This window comes from Vipera ursinii (assembly GCF_947247035.1).
Source record: "Vipera ursinii genome assembly, chromosome: 2".
NCBI lineage: Eukaryota > Metazoa > Chordata > Lepidosauria > Squamata > Viperidae > Vipera > Vipera ursinii.
The window spans coordinates 100,786,863-100,807,449 of record NC_139513.1 but is presented as its reverse complement, the minus strand read 5'-3'; the positions used below and the strand labels follow the sequence as shown (position 1 = coordinate 100,807,449).

Genomic DNA, 20,587 nt, shown 5'->3' with positions numbered 1-20,587 from the left:
TTTTAGCTTGTCCTTAAAGCTTAGTTTTAAAAACTGATTCAAAGACTGATTCAAAGTATGAGTTTAAGCAGCTCTACCTTTTCCCTGTTGCCTGTGATTTCCTTGCCATCTTCTCTCTTTAGTGGGCCTACAAATTCCTTAACTTTTTACCTTGTTAATATGTTGGAAGAAACTTTTTTATTATTATTATCCTTGATTTCTGTTGCAAATCTTTGTTTGTTCTGAGCCTTTGCTTTCCTGAGTTCATCTTTGCATGTTCTGGCTGTCTGCTGATAATCGGCCTTAGTTAATTGCTCCTCTTTCCATTTTTTGTATTTGTCCTTTTTGTCTTTCAGTTTGTCAGAGAGATCTTTGTGCAGCCACGCTTGAATTTCTTGTTTTTCTTTCTCAATGGTATAGTGCTGGTGTGGGCCTTTATAATTGCATTTTTCAAGGTTTCCCACACTTCTTGGAAATAGACACAGACATTAACAACATCTATAGCCTATGCAAAAGAGACTAACACCCTGCCCAAAAAGAAACAAAAAGACCCAAGTATCTCTCCACCAGTAATCAGTACCCAGATCAGCACAGATTAACTCTAGACCAGCAATCAAGTAAACAACATCCCAATCAAGAAACTGCCAAAGAAGCCAGCAGCAAACAGCCCAACCAAAGAATCTCTAAGACCACCCTCCCCAATATTGATAGGCAAGCCACCAGAATATAAACTGGCAGTAAACTGCACTCCTTACTAGCACTGATAATGTTACCTAGTTGGGTAATGAAACATCTGCAAGAAAACAAGCAAGCTCAGAGAGCACCAAGGACCCCTCAACATTGGAACTGTCAACTATTGTTACGAGGTATTTGTCCACATCCAAATTCAAAAAATAAAAATCTCTGTAACTTGAACTCTACATCTCTGTGTGCTTACAATAGTATACAGAGCATTTTGTAATGGTTTCAAAGAATAGTAGACACCATTTTATGATACTTATTCAGAGGAAAAGAAGAACCCAATTATATCAGCTAGCAGCAAAAACAGTATAGGTAGTCCTTGACTTACAACAGTTCATCTAGTGACCATTCGAAGTCATGATGGCACTGAAAAAGTGACTTATGTCTGTTTTTCATACTTATAACCATTGCAGCATCTCCCATAATCACGTGATTAAAATTCAGATGCTTGGCAACTGGCTCACATTTATGACAGTTGTGATCACCTTTTGTGACCTTCAGACAAGCAAAACCAATGGGGAAGCCAGATTCACTTAACAGCCATGTTACTAACTTAATAACTGCAGTGGTTCACTTAAAAATGTGACAACAAAGGTCATAAAATGGGACAAAACTCACTTAACAAATGTCTCAATTAGCAACAGAAATTTTGGGCTTAACTGTGGTTGTAAGTTGAGGACTTCCCATATACAATTTTAGAGAATTCTTCCTCATATCTTGAATAAAACAGAAACTGCAAATATGACTGTAGAAAATTCTCAGGTATCTGAAACAATGATTACTTATAATTCCATTTCAAAAATTAAAGTTGAGTATTATATGGTTGGAGTTACACAGTATATACCTTCCAAAGCACTTTAAATGTATTGTTTATCAGAATGGTAATCAGTTCAAGAGTAGTATCTTTTAATAACTTTGTGGATTCTAAAGATCTCATGATTTAATAGGGTTCTGTAAAATTATTTCAAACTGGATATAATCCAGCAAGAAACTGATCTACATGTTACCAAATATCCATTTTTCTTAAGTCTACATTGCCAAAAAATCATGATATTTCATATTTTGAGGGATTCACAGACCAGTCTTCTCAACCAACAATAAACACATTAGTGGAGTTTCAGTGTACAAGGCATTTGTATACTCTGTGTTGAAATAAAAGAAACTAGGATAATACTCACAATAACTGCAAAGATATAAGCCCATCAAAAAGGCCCTTGGGAATCTCTGTGATCTTATTTCCATAAAGCACTCTGAAAAAAAATGAAAGGACAAAATAAACAGTATTCTCAAATCCAATACTTGTGAAGAATTGTCTCTTTAGACACAAGTTCTCCTCTCCACATAAAAGGCGGTATACTTCAGCAATATAAGCAATATTAAAATAAGACTTCCAAATAAGATATTTAAAACCGACTTTTGGGTTGAAAATATTTTTCAGAATTTACTGAGGTTTTTATGCTTCTTTTAAAGTATTACACGATATATTTAAAAGTCTGAATGTGATACAGAGTTGTCATGAAATTTCCAGTGAATGCATTCATTATTACAGCCTTATAGAATTATGTTTGTTCAGGATCACAATTTGGTTTATTAATTGGATTATGTGGGACTGTTGCAAATCTCCTTGTTGTATCCCATTTTACTTGTCTTCAACTGTCCATCAGAGGAAATTAGGTGAAGTTGTGTCAGTTCATAATATATTATAAAACTGAAGAAATGCTTGCAAAGCTGGAGTATCACTTACTGTTTGGGGTTATTCAAAAAGGCACATCCTTAAAATCTTAAGCCCAAAGGAATGCACATATACCACCTTCTCTAGTTTGAATCAGCATTGGAAGGAACATCTTTTCATAATTGTACCATTTCAAAATAAGCAGCAGCATTATGTTTTCATTTCATGAAGTGCCAATCCTAGCTCTTTTTATTCAGACATAATCCCCAATAGCTTTAGATGGGTTTAAAATTCCACTATTTTAGAGTACTTCCACTTTTGCCAAAACAAATATTAGGATTAAAAATTCAAGTAAAGCATGAACACCTTTGAGAGGTTTACTTTTGACATTAAGATCTCAGTCTTGTTGAAGTAACACTTCCTAGCCAAGAAAGGATTGCTTGTCTTCTTTTGTGTTGCACATATTTACCAGTGTACAACTAATTGCCTGGCAAAGCTATGTACTCCCCAGAACATTTTAATGCATCAGAATCAGAGAGCAATTATTAGTATTTGCCTTCTGCTCCCTATATGTTGATATATTTGTGCATCATACCAGTTAATATAACCTAAAATTCATCAATTTTTCCAGCTAACTTTATTTTATCATTTGGAGGCATTTACAAATACCTTATTTAAAAGTTAGATTAGCATATCCTCAAACCATTTATTCAGGCTTTTAAAGACTCATAAATGTTATCCAAGGAAATGCAGACAATAGTAGTAAAAGTTTGACAGGCCTGTACATTCTGAAGGTAAGCAAAAGCTTTTTGGGGAACGTTGGATATTTGTAAAGTCCAAGAATAAAAGTTATATTTTTGGAATAGAATACATGAAACAAAATTCGGTCCAGTCATTCAAGGTAAAAAAGATTACTGCAATAGGATACATTACATTCATTCAACAGCATCTAATATTCCTCATTCATTTAGTGATAATGTAAATGTGAAAGACACACCAAATACTAAACATTTGGAGCCAACCTAATCTAAGTTTTAAAAATTGGCCAATAGATAGACTTGTTCTATAGAGTGAAGCTTCATTTTACCATTATACGAACAGGCTGAAATAAGGCAGAGTGGAAACTTGAGCTGAGAGGCTGAGATAATGGGTTTGCTGAGTGAAATTCCCACAAATATTCATTATTTTGACCAGTTACATCTTTAGGAACAGTATTACATTATCACTGAAGTTGGTAGGCTTCTAGTTCTGTCTTTAGTGGTCACAGGATTATCCAAAACAAACTTAATCGTCAAGGCACAAAGAAATACACAGTTAGATATTTTTATTCCAATATAAATCTCTTGGAACTTAATTCCCTAGCTGCATCTATCTGTACCTTTCTATAACAGACTATAGAAAGTACCAATTTTCTTGGATGGTTAAAGCATACAGATAATTAGAAAATTGGTCTGGAAAATAGCAATCCATCCTGTGAAGGTAACTATCTTCTAGTCTGTTCTATTCTGTTCCAAAGGGCAGCGCTAACAATAAGCATTTTTGTTATAAACTATTACAGTAAACCCCTTCATGGATTACTGCCTTTTCATGGCGAAGGGGCTTGCATAATTCAATGAAGCTATGAGCTATGCCATGCAGGGCCACCCAAGATGGACAGGTCATAGCAGAGAGTTCTGATAAAACATGATCCACTGGAGAAGGAAATGGCAACCCACTCCAGTATCTTTGCCATAAAAACCCCATGGACAGTACAAAAAGGCAAAACGATGTGACACAGGAAGATGAGCCCATCAGGTTGGAAGGTGTTCAATATGCTACTGGGGAAGAGCAGAGGGATAGTACTAGTAGCACCAGAAAGAATGAAGTGACTGGGCCAAAGCCAAAAGGACGCTCAGCTGTGGATGTACCTGGTGGTGAAAGGAAAGTCCGATGCTGTAAAGATTTTTTCTCCATAGGAACCTGGAATGTAAGATCCATGAATCAAGGAAAGCTGGACATGGTCAAACAAGAGATGACAAGACTGAACATTGACATCTTAGGAAGCAGTGAACTAAAATGGACAGGAATGGGTGAATTTAATTCAGATGACCATCAGGTATACTACTGCAGGCAAGAATCCCTCAGAAGAAATGGAGTAGCCTTCATAGTCAATAAAAGAGTAGGAAAAGCAATACTGGGATACAATCCCCAAAATGACAAGTCTATGCCCCAACCACCAGTGCTGAAGAGGATGAAATTGACCGATTCTATGAAGCCCTACAGCACCTTATAGAACTAACACCAAAAAATGATGTTCTTATCATCATGGGAGATTGGAATGCTAAAGTAGGAAGCCAAAAGATAACTGGAATAACAGGCAAGTTTGGCCTTGGAGTACAAAATGAAGCAGGGCACAAGCTGATAGAATTTTGTCAAGAGAATATGATGGTCATAGCAAACACTCTTTTCCAACAACGCAAGAGATGGCTCTACACATGGACGGTCAACGCAGAAATCAGATTGACTATGTGCTCTGAAGCCAAAGATGGAGAAGCTCTATACAGTCAGTAAAAACAAGACCAGGAGCTGACTGTGGCTCAGGCCATGAGCTTCTCATTGAAAAGTTTAGGCTTAAACTGAAGAAAGTAGGGAAAAGCACTACGGCACTCAGGTATGAATTAAATCATATCCCTGTTGAATATACAGTAGACGTGACAAATAGATTTAAGGAATTAGATCTGATAGACAGAGTGCCTGAAGAACTATGGACAGAGGTTCGCAACATTGTATGAGAGGTAGCAACTAAAACCATCCCAAGGAAAAAGAAATGCAAGAAAGCAAAATGGCTGTCTGAGGAAGCTTTGCAAATAGGTGAGGAAAGGAGGGAAGTGAAAGGCAAGGGAGAAAAAGAAAGATATGTCCAATTGAATGCAGAATTCCAGAGAATAGCTAGAAGAGATAAGAATGCCTTCTTAAATGAACAGTGCAAAGAAATAGAAGAAAACAATAGAATAGGGAGGACCAGAGATCTTTTCAAGAAAATTGGAGAGATGAAGGGAACGTTTTATGCAAAAATGGGCATGATAAAGGACCAAAATGGCAGGGACCTAACAGAGGCAGAAGAGATTAAGAAGAGGTGGAAAAAATACACAGAAGTACTATAGAAGAACGAGCTTAACGTCCCTGATAACCAAGATGAGGTGGTGACTGACTTCGAGCCAGACATCCTAGAATGTGAAGTGAAGTGGGCCTTAGAAAAGATGAGCAACAACAACTTTAGTGCAGGTGACAGTATTCCAGCTGAGCTATTCAAAATCTTAAAAGATGATGCAGTAAAAGTGCTACACTCAATTTGCCAGCAAATTTGGAAAACTCAACAGTGGCCACAGGATTGGAAAAGATCAGTTTACATTCCAATTCCAAAGAAAGGCAGTGGCAAAGAATGTTCAAATTATCACACCATTGCACTCATTTCACATGCTAGTAAAGCTATGCTTAAAATCCTACAAGCTAGACTCCAGCAGTATGTGGATTGAGAACTACCAGAAGTACAGGCAGGATTTCGAAGAGGCAGAGGAACTAGAGATCAAATTGCCAACATACGCTGGATCATGGAGAAAGCTGGGGAGTTCCAGAAAAACATCTACTGTACTTCTGCTTCATTGACTATGCTAAAGTCTTTGATTATGTCGATCACAACAAACTGTGGCAAGTTCTTAAAGAGATGGGAGTACCAGACCATCTTACTTGTCTCTTGAGAAACCTACTGTATATGCAGGTCAAGAAGCAACAGTGAGAACTGGACACGGAACCACTGATTGGTTCAAACTTGGGAAAAAAGTCCGGCAAGGCTTTATACTGTCGCCCTGCCTATTTAACTTATATGCAAAGCACATCATGAGAAAGGCAGGGCTAGATGAATCAAAAGTTGAAATTAAGATTGCTGGAAGAAATATTAACAACCTAAGATACGCAGATGATACCACTCTAATGGCAGAAAGTGAAGAAGAACTAAAGAGCCTCTTGTTGTGGGTGAAGAAGGAGAGTGCAAAAGTTGGTTTGAAACTTAACATTAAGAAAACCAAGATCATGGCATCTGGCCCTCTCAATTCCTGGCAAATAGATGGGGAAGAAATGGAGGTAGTGACAGATTTTATTTTCCTGGGCTCCAAGATCACTGCAGATGGGGACTGTAGCCAAGAAATTAAAAGACGCTTGCTCCTGGGGAGGAAAGCCATGGCAAATCTAGACAGCACACTAAAAAGCAGAGACATCACCCTGTCAACAAAAGTGTGTATAGTCAAGGCTATGGTCTTCCCAGTTGCAATGTATGGCAGTGAAAGTTGGACCATAAGAAAGGCTGAGCGCCAAAGAATTGAGGCCTTTGAACTATGGTGCTGGAGAAGACTCCTGCGAGTTCCTTGGACTGCAAAGCAATCAAACTGGTCAGTCCTAGAGGAGAACAACCCTGACTGTTCTTTAGAAGGCCAGATCCTGAGGTTGAAACTCAAATACTTTGGCCACCTAATGAGAAGGAAGGACTCACTGGAGAAGAGCCTAATACTGGGAAAGATTGAGGGCAATAGAAGAATGGGATGACAGAGAATGAGGTGGCTGGATGGAGTCACTGAAGCAGTAGGTGTGAGCTTAAATGGACTCCAGAAGATGGTAGAGGACAGGAAGGCCTGGAGGAACATTGTCCATGGGGTCACGATGGGTCGGACACAATTTCACAGCTAACAACAACAACAACATTACAGTAAAATTGACTGAGAGCTGAAAAGCAAATCTGTGTTGTGTTCTTCATAAATTTCTGTAATTGTGATTCAATTTTACTGTTGCAATTCAAGACACTGTTTTAAATATTAAATATGTTGGAGATAAAAGATTTTTAAATAGCCCAAATATTTTAATAAGACCTGCACACACAAAGAAAAAAAATACTGAGTTAAAACACACATTTGATTTTGAATGCTGAGCTCACTAATATTTTATTTTATTCTTTTAATTGTTTTGCATCCACCTTTACACAAAGGGTAAAAACAGGCCAACCTATCAAAAACAGTACTGTAAAACAGGGGTCCCCAAAAACTGGTTCATGGACCAGAACCAGGCTGCAGCATGCCAGAAACCATTCCACACAAACAAGCAAAGCCTCATCCGCGGGATGCAGGCAGCACACAAAACCACACACCCTCCGGTCCGTGGAAAAACCTCTCTCCACGGAACTGGTTCCTGGTACCTAAAAGGTTTCGGACCTTTGCTGTAAAAAACAGATTCGAAACACAAGTTAAATTAGGCAAGAAAATGGTAAGGGAGCACCTGTCCACCCTAGACGAGTTCACATCACCAGGACCAGATGGATTACACCCCAAGGTTCTCAAGGAACTGGCAGATGTGATCTCAGAATCACTGAACTATCTCTTTCAAAGATCCTGGAGCACTGGGGAAATACAAGAGGACTGAGAAAGAGCTGATGTAGTTTCCATCTTCAAAAAAGGGAAAAAAATTGATCCAGGAAACTACAGAACTATCAGCCTAACCTCAATACCTGGAAAGATTCTGGAAAAGATAACAATCAGAGAACACCTAGAGGCAAACAAAGTCATAACCAAAAGCCAACATGCATTTGTCAAAAACAAATCATGCCAGACAAATCTTATTGCATTCTTTGACCAGGTGACAAAATTAGTGGACCAGAGGAATGCTGTGGATATAATTTACTTGGACTTCAGTAAGGCATTTGATAAAGTAGACCACAACCTATTACTTGATAAGATAGAAAAAATGTGGGTTAGATAGCATCACCACCAGATGGATTCGTAGCTGGCTGACAGGCCGTACTCAGCGTGTGGTCCTCAATGGAACTGCATCTACATGGAAGGAAGTGTGTAGTGGGGTGCCCCAAGGCTCTGTTCTGGGTCCAGTGCTCTTCAACATCTTCATCAATGATTTGGATGGGGGGATAGATGGGTAACTCATCAAATTTGCAGACAACATCAAGCTGGCAGAAATAGCCAACACTCTACAAGGTAGGCTTAAGATATAGAAGGATCTTGACAGACTTGAACATTGTGCACTATCTAACAAAATGAAATTCAGTGATGAAAAAAGTAAGGTTCTACATTTAGGCAAGAAAATCAAATGCACAGATAAATAGTATAGGTGGTACCTTGCTCAATAGTAGTAACAGTGAGAGGGATCTCGACGTCCTAGTGGACTATCATTTAAATATGAGCCAGCAATGTGGTGCAGCTGCCAAAAAAATCAACACAGTGCTAGGCTGAATTAACAGAGGGATAGAATCAAGTTCATGTGAAGTGTTAATATCACTTTATAATGCCTTGGTAAGGCCACACTTGGAACACTGCATCCAGTTTTGGTCACCATGATGTAAAAAGATGTTGAGACTCTAGAAAGAGTACAGAGAAGAGCAACAAAGATGATTACGGGACTGGAGGCTAAAACATATAAAGAACAGTTGCTGGAATTGGATATGTCTAGTTTAATGAAGAGAAGGACGAGGGGGGACGTGATAGCAGTGTTCCAATATATCAGGGATTGCCGCAAAGAAGAGGGGGTCAACCTATTCTCCAAAGCACCTGAAGGCAGGACAAGAAGCAACAGATGGAAACTAATCAAGGAGAGAAGCAACCTAGAACTAAGGAGAAATTTCCTGACAGAACAATTAACCAGTGGAACAACCTGCCTCCAGAAGTTGTGAATTCTCCAATAGTGGAAGTTTTTAAGAAGAGACTGGACAGCCATTTGTCTGAAATGGTATAGAGTTTCCTGCCTGAGCAGGGCTTTGGACTAGAAGTCCTCCAAGGTTCCTTCCAACTCTATTGTTGTTGTTGTTGTTGTTGTTGTTGTTGTTGTTGTTGTTATTCCTGAGAAGTTTAACAAAAAAGCTTTGGGTTTTACCACGACTGAAACATAATTTAAAAGATAGCTTTCTTACTTAATCTGCAGCATCTCTAGCTTTCAATTCGAAATGGAATCTCAGAATATAATATCATTAGACAACTCTCCCATAGTGCTTTTTCATATTAGAAACTGTGGGCTGCCATGTGTAAAGAAAAAAGAAATCCAGCACCCATCAATATTCTGCAATAATACAGGAAGCTCATTAAACACTATTAAAAATATTTAACCAGAAATTTATTCCCCCACTCCCACTTCTTAAAATTAAGGAGAAACAGAAGCTTGTTTCATGCAGAAGAAAGATTTTTTAAAAAGTTAACAATAGACCCCCAACCCAGTATTAATTTAGATATGCAAATACAATCTGAGGGCTGAGTTTACGAATAATTTTTATCGTTTAATTTATTGTTTGACACATTAACTAAAAATGATTATACCGCTCCAGAAGAGCTTAATATGGAGCCAAAGCAACATAACAGAACTTATTGGATGTAATTCAGATGTGCTACCAGGTGCTTTTATTTACTTCAGCATGCAAGCAAGCCTCACTGCTAAATTGTAAAATTGTGCCTTAAACATTCAAAACGTAAAAATGAAAAAGCTCTATTCATTAGAGAGGAACTATGAAAATGCAAATGAAAGGGAAAACATTCAGATGCAAATGTGGCAATCTCTAGCATACATAATAGGATTTTACAACATCAAGGTCCTTATGTTGGCTTTTCATAGACAGATGCATTGGCATAAATATTTAGGATTGGAGTGCCAACGTACTGAGCTCTAGGACTGTTGCCATATTATAATATTGTGTTTATTTACAATTTTTTTGGTGGCATTTAAATTAAACATTTTCCCCAAATAACCATAGACTTAAACATATAATCTACTTCTTGCTTTCACTGGAAAATATAGCAATAGTTTAGAAGCTATCTTACACAAACTTCCTATTGTTACTTGGCCAACTACTGATAATAGGACAATTACACTGTGTTGTAAAAAGAAAATTGTATTACTTATATCAGCATATTACACACTATATTTCAGTGGTGTGTAATAATATAACATAAGACATAAGGATTCATAACATAAAACAATAAAGCAATAATTTTAAAGAAATCTTTAAAAACTGAGCAAAATAGCAAGGATTCCATGGCAGAGAGGATATGAAAAGGATATGAATAAACTAAAAAAAAAAAGAAAACTTTTTGACACCTGTTATTTACTTCTTGCAAAGAATAGAGTTCCATAAAATACAGAGATTGAATAAGATCTTATTGGATAGTCTGAATGTAATGATGGCCTTAAAGCTTCTTAACGAAATTAATTCAAAACTGATTTTGAAGATATATTTAGTACTAATTCACGCTCAATAAATATATTTTCTAGGTACAGTTTGTTCTTGATCTCTGGTCATTCTGGAAAGGATAACTTGGTTATAGTAATTCATGCATTGTGAACATCAAGTTTGGATTACTGCAATGCACTGCACGTGGCTTTCCCCCTGCAGTAGATTTAGGAATTGTGGCTAGTGGAAAATGCTGGAGCTTTTTCTGAAGCAGGTAACCTTTTGCAAGCAACTTACAATATATCAACTTCAATGTATAAGGTTTAAACCTCAACATCTAAAGGAGTATTTTCCTTCTGCATATGCCTGTTAAATAATACTGGTACCAGGTTAGGAATTTTCTGTTTACCTATTCATTTGTTTAAACTGGTTCTGCTGTTAACTCTGAATTAATCTGATACTATCAAATCAATCAAGTCTGAGTTTTTAAACTTTTTATGATTTATTATTTTAAGATCGTTTTAACTTGAATTATTTATTTTTTAATCAATATACTAAAGCTCTCATTGTCATAACCTTTAACTGCATCATAGACGAAGAATTTTATAAACCAAGCTAACTCAAATAGGCTAACATTTTAAAATGTGGAACTCATGACTCTCATGGAATTGAAATTGGGAAAAAAAATATAAAACATTTTCTGTCATAAAATTGTCATAAATAGTTTATGACATAATACAACATGTCATAAAACATTTGTGTGCTGATTTTTTACTATTCAACATGGCTATTTTCAAGACAGATATCTATCTGAATATACCCTAACCTTCCCAATGAAGGCAGTACATTAGAAGTTCTGTTATGGTTGAATGCATTGAGGAATCTGGTAAGGAAATATGTGAAGGGATGACCAATGGCTGAGAGTTGTCTAGCTCCTTAACTGTTTAATGTTTTCCCTGCTTTTGCTTTATTTTTTAAAACTGAAAAGTGCATTAAACATAACAAACAAACAATGAATAAATTACTTGAATCTTCTCTGATATTAGCTTATGACCTTTTAAAGCTATCTTAATTATAATGCTATTTATTATGTGTAAGGTAAAGGTAAAGGTAAAGGTTCCCCCGAACATGTGTGCTAGTCGTTTCCGACTCTAGGGACTGGTGCTCATCTCCGTTTCAAAGACGAAGAACCAGCGCTTGTCTGAGGACGTCTCCGTGGTCATGTGGCCGGCATGACTAGACGCCAAAGGCGCACGGAACGCTGTTACCTTCCCATCGTAGTGGTCCCTATTTTTCTACTTGCATTTTTTACGTGCTTTCGAACTGCTAGGTTGGCAGAAGCTGGGACGAGTAACAGGCGCTCACTCTGTTACGCGGCACTCGGGATTTGACCTGCCAAACTGCCGACCTTCTGATCGACAAGCTCAGCGTCCTAACCCACTGAGCCACCGCGTCCCTTCTTATTATGTGTAGATGAGCTAAAATACTGCTTTAAGATCCAACATCTGATTGTGCTTGCATCAATAATTATTTGTTATTAGGGCATACTGTAGCCCAACCATCTTTTTGAGAGCAATAATACATAGAGTGGTTTCAATGAACTAGGCATATCATTATCAAATTAAATCTCAGTTTATTTTCCCAAAAATAAACTCAGATTTAGGTTCCATTCAGTAACATGCAGTAAACTGCTGTATGTTTGGTTGTCCCTAATAATATGATCTTTAATATCCAGGGAAATAAAAATACAGACTGTGACCTGATGATACAGTGGCCTAATAATGAACCTTCATACTGTGTTCATCTATAAAAGGACTCTAGATTTGCACAAACAATGGCACCTTCAGCTCAGATCAATTTCAATTAAACAAAGGTTAGATCTTCCTACAAGGAGAATGTTACACAAGTAAAATGAAAGCATAACAGACCAATATTTAATCCGCTTATTTTTAAGTCTTTTTAAAAAAACTCCCCCTCAAGATTATTCTGTACTTACAGAGAGGTGAGTAATTTCAGTCCATGAAAAGCATCTGGTGCAATATCTGATATCTGATTCTTGCTGATATCACTGCAAAAAGATATAAGAGAAGACAAGACACACATTTAAAAAAAAAACTCCTACACTTCTGAAAACTATTTATGCTTAAATAACTCTGGCACCCACTTTAGCTCCATTTAAATTGTTGTGTGTTATTGTTGATTATGTTGTTCACTGAAAAGATCATGAATTGTAGAAGGTAATCTGGGTTCACTCCAATGAGGCAACAATTCTCACTGAAGTGAAATACATTTCCCTCAAAAATGCTTTTTTTGCTTAAACTTTTGGTGAAGCAAGGAATCCTTTGAAACTTGGCACAGCCCTAGTGAATAGAAGTAATATAGTCACTTTTTGAAGACAGCACCACCTTCCAAAAAGGCCATACTATTCAGCTAACTTTTTTGTGTGGTTCTGTATTGTCATTTTATGCATAAATAATATATTTTACCATATCAAAGCATCTGAAGTCAAGCTGTATAGCTATTTATTATCACTTAAAATACCTATGGCTATTCCAATCTGAATTAAACTCTCACATTTTTCCTCCCTCTCTAACCTAATATTATTGTTGTAGTCTTCACTTGTATTATACTGTTGACAGAAGCCCCAGAATCTCTGATCAGTCTGAGCTTCTCCTTTGGGATTTAAATTATTGAACTTTCCTTCTGCTTTATATGGAAAAGTCTTACAAGAAAGTGTTACTGTGCTGAAGGCAAAAAAAAAAGAAAAGAAAAGAAAAGAAAAGAAAAGAAAAGAAAAGAAAAGAAAAGAAAAGAAACAGCATTGGCTGCCTCGCACGATTTAATTACTCATTGTGAATTTAATAAGAACACTGAATATCTCAACCTGATTCTCAGGGATAGCAGAAATTTTTTGATGCTGGATGTGCACAACTACTGTATATGTATTGAACTTATAATAAACAAACTCATCTGTAAACAATTGGGATTCTCCAAGTTAAAATATCACATACTGAAACTTTGGAAGTTTGGGGAAAGGGACAATACAAACTCAGTTTTGCTTTCATTCACAGTCCTAGCAAACCTATGGTAACAGAGTTGCAAGATATTTTAATTTGCTTACATGTAACAACAGAAGATTTAATAAGATGTCCAGTACACAGACCAGTCCAGATTTTTTTTGTTTTTGTTTTTTTAGAGTAACTTCCATTCCTGAGGGCTGAGTATGAGAGCAAGATTCTTGAGTCTATCTAGCCTATCTCATCCTCTCTTAAAATCTTGGATCTTTTGAGACACATAGCTATGGAAATGGTGAATAATTTTTTGCACAATGAAATGGAGGCAGTATATGTTTATTCTTGGACAATCTCTCACTGGATCCAGAAGATTATGTCAATTACTGCTCAGCTTTAAATGTGTCTTTTTGAAACAAGTTGCATAATACAATACATCTATACAACTATACCTATTCTTGGAACACACTAATTATTTTTACTTTTTTCAATCTGACTTCAGCTATGGATTTGCAAAAAAAAATCAGCTTTCGTAATAGATGACCTGCAGCAGACAGGCAGAGGCCCTTGAATCAATATTCTGCTCAAATTCTGAGCAGCTTTAGCTATCTTCACCCACATATTTTCTTTGAGTATTGCAATGACCTGAGAATTAGGGAATTCTGATAGAGTGGTTTTCTCCTAATTTTTTTTTATAACTAGTGTTTTATCCCTAGTACTGTTCATATGAAGCCACTGGGAAAGGTATAAGGGATTTGACAGCTGATGACACTCAGCTCGACATAATATGCATGTTCTGAACCAGTGTCTAGATACAGTAATGGTGTACATGGGAGCAACTAGAGCTAAACAAGATGGAGAGTTTGGGAGTTCAGGGGATAAGAATTGAGTTTGTTCTCAGTTGCCCTGCATTCCCTTAAGAAAAACAGTGTTACCAGCTTCATATATAATGACAATTGTACTCTTTCATGAACTGTTGTTCATGTATTTAAGTGCAGCCTACTTGGGCTACCTTTGTGTTTGGTCTGGAAACCAACTTATGTAGAATGCAGCAGCCCGATAACTGAGTGAAACACCTAAATGTATCCACATCACATCAGTTTTGATGCAATTACACACATGCCCCCCTTTTTTGCCCTATTGAGTGCTCTTCCCTCTGTTATCCATGTGGTACCCACTGAAGATGTTTTCCTTCATCCTGGATGTCCACTATAAAATGTATGAATTAACGTGTAGTCCTATGCATTCTGCCACCATATTCATTGACACTCATTTTTTAAAAAAGTGACTTTAGTACTGACTATATTTTCTTCATTTAAAAAATAAAGGGTATCTCTGTAATTTCTTGAATATTTTTCCTGACCCTCAGCTATATATTTTAGTTTCCAAATAAAATTTCAGCAGATCTGTAATAACACTTTTATGCTTTGCTCTTTTTACTAAACTTCCTTTTTACTATAAATGTAAATTTAGAGTAATTATACTGAAATTGTCAAGTGTTTTCAACACCCACTTTAGCATCAATATTAAAAAAATACTATGCTGATTTTGAAAATTGAACTTATTTCCTATGAAACTAAATAAAAATACTATTACTGCAAGCAAACTGTACTTAAATGATTTTTCTTTCCAAGTATAAAGAACTTACTTAAGTCCATTTATTAATTAAAAAATACTTTAAACAACTTGTGGATAGTACAGAAAGAATAGAATAGCTGATTGTATTGATTGAATTGGCATGTAGTATTAGATACACTGCCTCCATTGCATTAAGAAGATACCCCCATCTTAATTCCTGCTGGGCTAAATTTATGACGTTAAATATGACTACATTAAGTGGATTTAATTTTTGCATGAGCAGTTTCTATTTACTTCTATATACTTCTATTCTACTGTTTCATACTAGTTTGTCTCAAAGAGTGAACTTTTAGAAATACAAGTGTCACTGCCTACTTCTCCAAGCTTCTTCATGAGATGGAAAAAACTTGGGGCAAATTTGAGTAAAAGTGGGCAGTAAGGGGAGAACAGGAAGGGCAATCAGCCCATTTTTAATTACCTAGGAAATCAGCTTACCTTGAGAAAGTAAAAGCTAGAAGAATAGGTACAAGAATTGGTGTCAAATTCAATAATTCCACACATAATTTTGTATAAATATGGAAATCTAGAAAACTTGTAGCAAAATTAGAACTTTGACTACATGGCTGCCTCAAGGGATGGCAAAATATACTGAAAATATTAAGCATGCCGGGACATTTAACTTACATTCTTTTAAGTTTCTTGTATTGAGAGAAGGCTCCAGGAGGAATGGCTTTTATGGAATTCTGCTCTAAACGGCTGAAAAAAAGAAGAAGTATTATTGCCAAACTTACGAAGATACACAAAAAATCCTTGGTATTTAATTTTTATTATGTATATAAATTTTGCCAAGATAAAACTTCTTTTGAAAGTGATATTTAAGCAACACACAAATCTTAGGTAAAAGTAAAGAATCACAAAATATGGATTTAATATTATTAATAGCAGAATGAGAAACATTATAATAAGAAGCAGAAGTAGCATGTGTGGTAAATTATACCAAGTGCTTTGTATAAATGGTAATAGAGGCATAATAGATTTTCTCAACAAAATCCAAGGAAATGTTGTGTCTTTCTAGAGCAGATCTAGGGTGAGCAATGAGTATATCAGAGGAACACAGGAAACAAAGGCCCTGTTACACAAAGATATTTGCACTTGTTCAGCATTACAGTTAACATAGAAGGTTAAATAGAATATTAGATATTTAGCATATTGGAGTATACGATCTCAAGATCCTTTCAGGCCTTACACTCTATGATTCTAAGATCATTATAAAACTGAAAAGGATAGTCTTCAATATATTCCATAATACTCTGTAAACAACTTTAAATAGTATTTTTAGAACTGTACAATAGAGTTCTGAAAGATATACTTGAAAATATCTCACAGGCCTACAGTTCTGTGATCTGTTTTGATATACTAAAAATCAGCTTTTTTTAACCTTTGGGAGTTTTATTTTTAAGACAACAACAACTGTTCGGATCAAATGACAAGAACAATTTTCTTTACTTGCTCTGATAAAATTGAAAATACTGCACAGAGCAGCTTGATAGATTCAGAGATATTCTGAACATGCAATAAGAGCAAGTCCCTTTATATTCTGGCTTTATTATTGTCTAACTTTTGCTATCTGGACTAGACTTTCAACAAAGCAATAAAAATAGCAAGCAAGAAAAAAAAAGATGTACTAAAAGCTAACAAATGATATTCTAGCAATAAAAATCACAATATATCCTGTACAAGTCTATTTCAAGGTTCACCATTTTTTGTTATCACTCTATGAGTATTAGAACACTACATCAAAACAATAAGACATCATTGTGTGTGTGTTTATGAGTGTATATGTGTAGAGACACAGAAACGGATTCTGCCTTAAAGCCAGGTAATTAATTGGCAGTAACAGAACTGCATGCCATCTACATATTGATAAATATATGTTATTAATATATACATGCCATTTATATAGGAAAAATAATATAGATGGTTGACACAGAAGAACACATTATTTCATATAGAAAAAATAGTATGGATATACAAAATAAATAAATTCCTGGTATTGCCTGTTATAATGATATTTAAATATGAAATTATGTACCCTTTGGTGACCTATTTCCCAGCAAAGATCTGGTGGTTTCAGATTTTAAATACCTTATTTAATTTCACAGAGCCGCCAATCATAAAGCCATATGAACTGATAACTGCCATATCAATGGATGTGTTGCATGAATGAATACAAAATTGAGTGAATATAAATAATAAAAGTTCACTTCTGGAACAATCTTTCTCTGATATATGAGTTTGTTTACCAGAAATATGAAGTATCGTTTTAAAAATGATTGAAATCATGTATGATATTCAAGATATAGATAAATCACCAATCTCTGTCAACTTTTTTCATATTTTAATGCTTATATTTGTATAGAATATCATTGCTTTATAGACGTACTACGGTACTTGATTTATAACAAATAATTTACATAATGCTAGAATCAAGCCAGTTAAGCCTTTTCTTATAGCTCAATGTTTATATATTCATCAAATAAGAAATAACTTGGCTTGCTACCATACTGCTGTTAACTGTAAACATATTTGTTAATTGATTAATTAATTGTAAAACAAAATCAATCTTTTGGTAGGTTGATGATGTAGAGGTACAGTAAATCATTTCCCTGAACACCTGAATGTGCTCAGTATCCATGGATGTTGATTTTGATAGAAAAGAAAATATCTGGACTGAGGTATAGGAAATGATTTTTGAGCATCTTTTAGTTTCTACTGCTTGGAGAATGACATGCCTGCCTGAGTAGAACTTTCAGCAGCATTTTGTTTTAGGTTTTGCTTAGAATTGAAAACAAGCATTGGATAAGTTCATACTTTATCATGCTACACTGTCTAAATTGAACTATTATGCTTCATAATTACACTCTAGGGCTTGATATGGTTTGTGAGCCCACCAAGTACATATTTCACTGTAGGTTTCTCAAAAGAATAAATTTAAGATTTTGTTAAAGCTAGAATCTTAAACACAGACTAGCAGTCTCACCCAGAAAGGACATTAGGAAAGTAACTAGTAACTATAACCTTTTATGGATTGGTTGCTGATGCCCAGACAGAAATAACAATGATTTTTGGATTTGTGTTTGGATAAAGAGGGGGGAGATGGGAAGAAGTGAATTATGTGTATAATCATATAGTAGAAATGAAAAAAAAATACTTTGCTTGAACTTGTTACAAGAAGGATCAGGAGGTGTTTTTTTTTTAAAATATTTTCCCCCTTCCTTTGTTCTTTTCTTTTCCTTCTGTTCTTTTTCTTTGTACTTTGTATTTCCTTTTTTAATATTTTTTATTCTTATTTCTGAGCTTAGTCTGCATTATTGTTTAGTGTTGCAAAAATTTTGCAAAATGTTTCATTGGAAATGTTCTTAAAAATTGACTGAGTTTCTGATCTATTTACCAGAAAGATGTGCTGAGAGTCATCATGAATGCCTTCCCCTGAGACCAGATTTCCACTATACTTGTCCAAAATTGGTGGGAATATGCCAGGTGAGAGGTCACAAAAAGAAGAAAGAATGAAAAAATAACACCCCCCCCCCGCTAATGTATTTTTAAAGAATCTCTCTCTTCTTGAAGTGAGATGGATCTTGAAAGTAAAAGACATGATGGAATCACTGGGAGCTTTCCATGGTGCTGCTTTGTCTTGTGAGGTTAATGCAGAAGAATCAAGTTGCAACTTCTTTTGGGACATTCAAAAGTTATATTACCTCTCTTTGTGTGTATGTATTTATGTCTGCACACATTCATGAAATAGAGGTACACATGTACACTTGGCATTTCTTCAGATTTTCACAAACTGGGAAAAATCATTAAGCAAATAAGCAGCTAATTTTTCACATTGCTTGAAAAGACATAATACCACAGAAAGATTAATAAAACAAATCAGAGAACAGATCACCCACAGTGGGGGAAAAATCAATTAAAACACATTTTTCTATGCAATCGCCTTTAGTAGATACCTGCTAGTTAGGATAATGTCACTTAACTGTTGCATTTTTTTTCTGGAAATAAGGTTAAACATTGAGACAGAAAATATGAAAATATCAAGCAAAAAATCGCATTATGCCACATTCTTGCCAATTAAATCAGAGATGCTCAGTACTGGATATGAGCAACTGATTCTGACAATTCTTTCTTATCAAACACTGCTTTTTCAAAGAAAAACTGACTCGTAGATTTTAAATTAACTTGAAAACAATAACAAACATAACTTTTCATGAAGCTTAGTTCTTTCCATATGCTTCTATAAGTTATAAGGAAGTCATTCTTTAGGTACTGAACAAATTAAAATACCAATAATCAATTGCACTAAATGCAAATACTATAACATATGAAAGCAGCAATAGCTATGTCCTTTTAAATTTGTCCATTGAAATAACTGGCTATAGCACTAGGGATTTCTGTTTTGGGATGTTATTCTAGATCTGTGGTGGCAAACCTATGGCACACATGCCACAGGTGGCACGCAGAACCCTCTCTGTGGGCACATGTGCTGTCATCCCAGTCCTAGGCCTTCAAGCTGGGTTTTATAAAACCTTTTCGCTTTAGGCCTCCACCGCTGTGTGCAAAAAAAAAAAAGGTTCAATCAATCAATCAATTTCAACTTCTTACGGGGAAAAAAAAGTTCTTGCAAAGTTGGAACTGATTGATTGAACTTTTTAGTCCCACCTAATCTGCCGTTATCACCACAGCCATGCCTACCCAATGGGCCATGCCCACCCAATTGGCCACACCCACCCAATGGGCCACGCCCACCCGGCACCCGATGATACATAAGTGGGTTTTGGGTTGCAGTTTGGGCACTTGGTCTCCAAAAGGTTCGCCATCACTGTTCTAGATGATAAGCATCTAGAGCTTTATATCTGGTGCCCCAGGCAGACAATTTATATAAATCAATATTGTGATAGTAATAAAAATTGGGGGAACCACTCTGTATCCAACTTAATGTGATTGTTTGATTGATTTCTTAATATAATGATCAATCGTGTTATTTTTTTTTAAACAACAAAAAAGTTTGGAGTTGAAATGTCAACACTGTGTTGTTCAATTTTATAAAAAATGTTTTTGATAAAGTCATCAAAACTTTTGTGTGAACATAGTGGTCATAAGAACACCTGTATTTCTAGGGTCTGTTAGCTGATGGGAAAAAATAAAGCAAGCAAAAAGAAGGAATAAATGAACAAATTTCTAAACAGATAGGAAATTTTTTTAAAAAATGAAGTTTCTTTTCTGCTGATAATAGTCTTTTTAAACTTGTTCATAAATTAACTTTGCAGGAAAGTAGTGCACAAGCTTGTGAATGATATTTAGGGTGGAAAAGCTTGAAAAACTCTAGAATAGGGGTGTCAAACTGGCAGCCTGTGGGCC

The 20,587-nt window shown here is 35.7% G+C and overlaps 1 protein-coding gene across 1 annotated transcript in view; it reads right to left on the bottom strand.

The window, feature by feature from the left end:
• The window catches only part of SLIT3 (slit guidance ligand 3), a gene marked incomplete at its 3' end in the record, with an annotated part of 545,814 nt that overhangs the window by 177,012 nt on the left and 348,215 nt on the right, over positions 1–20,587 (bottom strand). Inside the window, exons 10-12 of the mRNA XM_083351312.1 lie at positions 15,854–15,925; positions 12,577–12,648; positions 1,899–1,970 (exon numbers count right to left, since the gene is read on the bottom strand). Coding sequence (XP_083207438.1) covers positions 1,899–1,970; positions 12,577–12,648; positions 15,854–15,925 — 216 coding nt within the window. The remainder of the gene's footprint in view (positions 1–1,898; positions 1,971–12,576; positions 12,649–15,853; positions 15,926–20,587) is intronic.